Source organism: Nylanderia fulva, unplaced genomic scaffold (genome assembly GCF_048542155.1).
Source record: "Nylanderia fulva isolate GAGA-0341 unplaced genomic scaffold, ASM4854215v1 Scaffold56, whole genome shotgun sequence".
Classification (NCBI taxonomy): domain Eukaryota; kingdom Metazoa; phylum Arthropoda; class Insecta; order Hymenoptera; family Formicidae; genus Nylanderia; species Nylanderia fulva.
In genome coordinates this window covers 587,387-593,386 of record NW_028190654.1, presented here as the reverse complement: position 1 = coordinate 593,386, position 6,000 = coordinate 587,387, and the positions used below count along the sequence as shown (strand labels likewise).

Below are 6,000 nucleotides of genomic sequence, written 5' to 3'. Positions count from 1 at the left end.
TCAATTAAGCATTTATACTTTGTATCTCGAGTGCGGTCACTACCTTCTGAGTTTTTCAATAAATATAAGCAAGTGAGAGAGAAACATTCTCGGTCGTATATGAAGCACTCATTCCACGACAACATACGACGGGCACATGCCCAATAATTCAACTTACGTACATCCCGTACATTTGGTCCTTCGAGCCGGATTCATCCAAGGAATTCCGCAAGCTCGGTCAAGGTAGTGTCCAACAAACTTCTAGAGGATATAACACGAAGGGCGCAAGCCAAATTAAAGAAGGCCAACGTATCGAGTTATCACGTACGGTATCGGCCTACGAAATTTCCCATACATCGGCAGACGTCCTAACAAAAGAGAGGTCAGGAGCGGCTATTTTGCTCGTCGGCGAGTACAAACGATTGCCCCGCATTGGCGACAATGGCATAATTCTAACGCACGAGCAATCGAACCAGCAGTCACGGCGATCCTTGTCGGCCATATTCGACAAGACGAACGACGTATCGAGGGCCAAGCAGCGCATTGAGACGACGACACGCCCCCTCCTCCCCGCAGGATGACCGACAAAGGATTCCCGAGCGTTCACGCGTTTTCTTTCTTTGATAAGAAATAAATGTAAGGTAAGGGTAACTATCTAGTGACGAGTACCAACCAGATTCGAATAATACGTGTATCTCAATTCAATTAGTTTAAAATGTCTAATACAGAAAATCTCGCGGTACTTAAAAGACAACGCGCTATGATCAAAGGATCTTGCACGCAAATAAAACATTACGTCGAGACAATTACTGCTATCAATACCTCGACAACGGCTCAACTTGAGGAACGCAAATTAAAACTAGAACATTATTGGGCCGAATACCACACGGTACAGATGCAAATAGAAATTTTAGAAGAAGTCGAAGGTAACGACCGGGCTGCGTTCGAGGACGCATTTTATGCCGTATCCGCTAAAATCAAGGAGTTATTAAGCCCTCCCACACACTTACGCACTGCCGCTGTTTCGCCGGCAATGCTTTCGGAAATCTCGGACGCAACTTCCCGCGTGCGCTTACCTAAGTTAAATTTACCGACATTTTCTGGGAAATATGACGAGTGGTTCCCGTTCTTCGATACATTCACGTCGGTCATACATACGAACGCGTCTCTCAGTTGCATACAAAAGTTTCAATATTTAAAGGCCTCTCTCACAGGCGATGCGAGCAACGTAATTAATTCTCTAGAGATTTCGGACGCGAATTACAATGCAGCGTGGAATCTTCTTAAAGAGCGATACGATAATAAACGGGTAATCGTGCAAAATCATATCAAGGCCATTATAGAATTACCTTCCATGACAAAGGAAAATTATACCGAGTTAAGGCAAATCGCGGATGGCGCGACAAAGCACATACACGCGTTGCAAGCTCTAAAGCGACCCACTGCGTATTGGGACGATATTTTAATACACGTGCTATGTTTGAAATTCGATCCCCTCACACTACGCGAGTGGCAATCTTCGCTTACGGGTAACGAATTACCAACGTCAAAACAATTTTTCGATTTTATCACACGACAGTGTCAAATGCTCGAAGTCACAAACAAATCTAGTAACGTCGCGAACGTCAAGGACGGCGCTGCCAAGGCACACGCCAAGCGTCAAACAGCATGCGCAGCTACCGTCAAGTCAAAATGCAACTACTGTCGAGGGGAGCATTCCATTTATTACTGTAAAAATTTTCTGGCACTTCAGGTTCCTCAAAGGATTGCGGAAATTCGTTCTCGCAAAATTTGCCTCAATTGTCTGCGTTCCAACACGTACATTGCTAACAAATGCACTTCAGGAGGTTGCAAGGTCTGCCAAGCCAAGCATAACACGCTTCTTCACATGACGACCGTCTCGCAGCAAGCGCCTAATTCCTCTAGCTCTTCAGAAAAGGGCAACTCCAACTCCGCAGAATCCTCTGCCGTAGTAGCGACACACGTCGCAGGGGGAGGTGGTAACGTCATATTATCAACAGCCATGGTGCACGCGCGCGATCATCAGGGCGTGCTTTGACCTTGTCGCATTCTGTTGGATTGTGATTCTCAGGCGAATTTTATATCAAAGAAATTTATGACGAGGCTTGGCCTCACTCCCAAATCACTAAGCGTAGCCATATCCGGCGTGAACGGAACAGTTACAACGGCCACGCAAGCAGTAAAAATCGAATTGCAATCGCGAATAGATTCATACAGTGCTACAATCGATTGTATCGTTTCAGATCAAGTCACAGATAGACTCCCTGGCGTTGAGGCGGAAGGATTTCGAACTGCCACAAAATATAAAGCTAGCTGATCCACAATTTCACGTATCTTCCGATATCGACATTCTAATAGGAGCCGAAATATTTTGGGATCTTCTCTGTGTAGGACAAATACAATCATCGGACAGGCATCCTAAATTACAAAAAACGAGGTTTGGATGGATTCTAGCAGGACGAATGATTGATTCAAGGTCAATTCACACAAAGGTACATTCTCTCCACGCATCTACAAACTAACAAGCAGTTACATGATCAATTAAGTCGATTCTGGCAATTAGACGACGCGAAAAATGACTTCGATAATTTGACTCCTGAGGAAAGTTATTGTGAGCAGCATTTCATCAGCAATATTCATCAAAATTCATAAGGCAGATACGTGGTCAAACTTCCCATTAGAGATCAATTAATCGACAAGTTAGGAGACTCTCAAAGCATTGCCATGTCTCGTTTAAAGGGCATCGAAAAACGTTCTAAACGACAGCCCGATTTGGAAGAGCAGTACAAACAATTTATCAATGAGTACATATTGTTAGGGCACATGCGGAAAATAGAATTGCAGCTCAATGAGAGTTCCCCATGTTTTTATTTGCCGCATCATTGCGTGTTCAAATCTAACAATCAAACATCAAAGATCCGCGTAGTATTTGACGCTTCATGCAAATCTACCGAGGGCTTATCCTTAAATGATACACTTATGATAGGGCCAGTAGTGCAACAAGAGCTAACATTCATACTGATCCGATTTTGTTTCTTCATTTATGTTTTTAGCGCCGATGTAATAAAAATGTATAGACAAGTATTGGTGGACCCTTCTCAAACGCGTCTACAAAGGATCCTATGGCAACCCTGCTAACGACGTTGACACCTACGAACTATTGACAGTTACGTATGGAACATCATCAGCTTCATACTTGGCTACCAGGTGCCTTACTTATCATGCTGATCAATACGCAGCCAAGTACCCGGTAGGCTCCAGAGAGGTGAAACGCAGTTTTTACGTAGATGACTTTTTGTCGGGAGCAGATACTCTGCACGAGGCTAAGGTACTCCGGGATGAACTAATAGAATTGCTGAGAATAGGATCTTTCGAACTCAGTAAGTGGGCGTCGAATTGCCCAGAACTTCTAAAAAATATAAAGGATTGTGATGGGGAAGTAATTACCATTCATAACGAGACAGATTCTAGCATACTAGGGATTCAATGGAATCAAGTCAAGGATGTTCTTCACTTTGCATACAATTCAGGCTCCACTAACAGCGCAGTATCTAAGCGCGTTATTCTTTCTGAAGTTTCTAGGTTGTTTGATCCTCTGAGTCTCCTCGGACCCGTCATTGTAAAAGGCCGGCATCCATTGGGATGAATCCGTGCCGCAGGAATTACATACAAGCTGGCTAAAACTCAAGTCTCAATTACATGCTGTAAATCAGCTACAAATCTCTAGGGGTGTCAAATACAACCCAGACTCACAGCTCGTGCAATTACACGGGTTTTGTGATGCAAGTCAAAATGCATATGGCGCGTGCATATATGTACGCACAACCATCGAATCTAGTGAATATCGTTCAGAGTTGTTGTGTTCAAAATCCCGTGTGGCACCACTCAAGGCCGTGTCACTGCCAAGGCTTGAACTATCGGCAGCGGTTCTGTTAGCTCAACTCATAACTAAGGTGAAAGACTCATTGGACTCGCCCATGCAAACATTTCTTTGGTCGGACTCCACCATAGCATTGAATTGGATAGCTTTATCCTCGCGCAACTGGTCAGTATTCGTGGCAAATAGAGTCGGAGAAATTCAAAGGTTGACTCAAATCAGTCAGTGGCGTCACGTCTCCTCTTCCGACAATCCTGCAGACATACTATCCAGAGGCATATATCCGTATGATTTAATCGCATCATCCATGTGGTGGCACGGGCCCAGCTTTTTACGGTCGCATAAAAATCAGTAACCATCAGGAAGTTTTACATACCCGAAAGAGGACATGCCCGAACAAAAGAGAATAGCCGCTATCGTTGTCAAGCATGACCAATGCATGGTCACCCAGTTACTAACCAAGTATTCAAGTCTGAACAAAATCCTTCGGATCATTGCGTATTGCATGAGATTTTCTAAGAAACGGAACCTTGCGCCAACTAGAACAATATCTTTGTCTGAACTTTCACTTGCAACGGAAATCGTGTGCAGGGCGGTGCAAAAACAAGTCTTCTCTAAAGAATACAAAGCATTAAAATTAGGAACGACCATTAATGCAGGCAGCCGTCTATTGCCGTTAACTCCGTTCATGGATAAAGATGGCCTAATCTGGGTGGGCGGTAGGCTTAAAAACTCAAAGATTTTGACGCATGCCATCCCATTTTGCTGCCGCGCAATCATGATTTAACACAAAAAATAATTAGACAAGAGCATATTCGGAATATGCACGCCGGAACGCAAGGTACTATGGCCGCCGTCCGGCAACGTTTCTGGCCACTTTCGCTAAGATCCGCAGCGCGAAAGATCATACAAGAATGCGTAACTTGTTTTAAAGCAAAACCGCGATTCTCTGAAGCTTTAATGGGATCATTACCCGCCGGTCGGGTCACCCCATCTAGACCGTTCGCGCATTGTGGGATAGATTATGCCGGCCCAGTCACAATACGCGAAGGAAACAGGCGCAACTCTCGCAATCATAAGACCTACATAGCCATTTTCGTATGCTTTGCCACTAAAGCCGCGCACATCGAAGTCGTAAGCAATTTAACTACGGACTGTTTTCTTGGTGCATTCAAACGTTTCATTGCGCAAAGAGGGAAACCGACCCACATGTACTCGGATAACGGGACCACCTTCGTCGGGGCTAAAAAACAAATTAAAGAACTATACGAATTTTATAACAAACAAGAAACGCAGTCCGATCTCAATCAATTCTGTGCCAACGAGGGCGTTTGCTGGGGATTCATTCCGCCCAACGCTCCCCATTTTGGCGGTTTATGGGAAGCGGCGGTAAAATCCGTAAAACATCACTTGACTAGAATTGTGGGCCAAGCCCATTTAAATTTTGAAGAACTGCAGACTGTATTGTCTGAGATAGAAGCTATATTAATTTCGCGCCCTATCACGCCACTAAGCGAGGATCCCAACGACTTGTCTTATTTTAGTCCGGGTCACTTTCTGGTTGGTACAGCACTAAATAGTTTCCCTTGCAGAGACTTCAGCGAGATCAATGAAAATAGGCTCTTACGATGGCAACGTGTGGAGCAACTTCGACAGCACTTTTGGCGCAGATGGAGTAGCGAGTATTTAGGCTCGCTGCAAGAAAGGTCGAAATGGAAACAAAATTCGGACATTTAACTACGCGTCAATCAGCTCGTACTTGTAAAACAACAAAATCTACCCCCTCTACAATGGGCTATAGGTCGCGTCTTAGAAATTTATCCCGGATCCGACAATGTAGTACGAACCGCAACTATAAAAACCACCAAGGGTACTTATGTTAGACCATTGTCGAAGCTCGCGATATTACCTTCAGAAATCCAAACGACGGATAACTAATATACGCAACTAAGATGCAATCTCACGTAATAGTCACAACGCGCATATTTAGCTATTAAGATCATAGGAAAATTTATATTCATGTCTTCCGTTCTCTTAGTAATTTAGTTTAATTTGCGAACAAATATATAGTATTTTAGTTTATAGGATACTGTAGTCACTATTTATAAGAGTACTAAACTTAC

The 6,000-nt window shown here is 43.9% G+C and overlaps 2 protein-coding genes across 2 annotated transcripts; both read left to right on the top strand.

Moving 5' to 3' along the window:
• The first annotated feature begins 874 nt into the window (after positions 1–874).
• Positions 875–2,038, top strand: LOC114943636 (uncharacterized). The gene has a single exon (XM_029319287.2). It carries the CDS (start codon positions 875–877, stop codon positions 2,036–2,038), a length of 1,164 nt encoding a protein of 387 aa, XP_029175120.2.
• A 2,685-nt stretch (positions 2,039–4,723) lies between these two features.
• LOC146721059 (uncharacterized) lies at positions 4,724–5,614 on the top strand. Its single transcript, XM_085487487.1, has one exon. It carries the CDS (start codon positions 4,724–4,726, stop codon positions 5,612–5,614), a length of 891 nt encoding a protein of 296 aa, XP_085343613.1.
• The last annotated feature ends 386 nt before the right edge of the window (positions 5,615–6,000 follow it).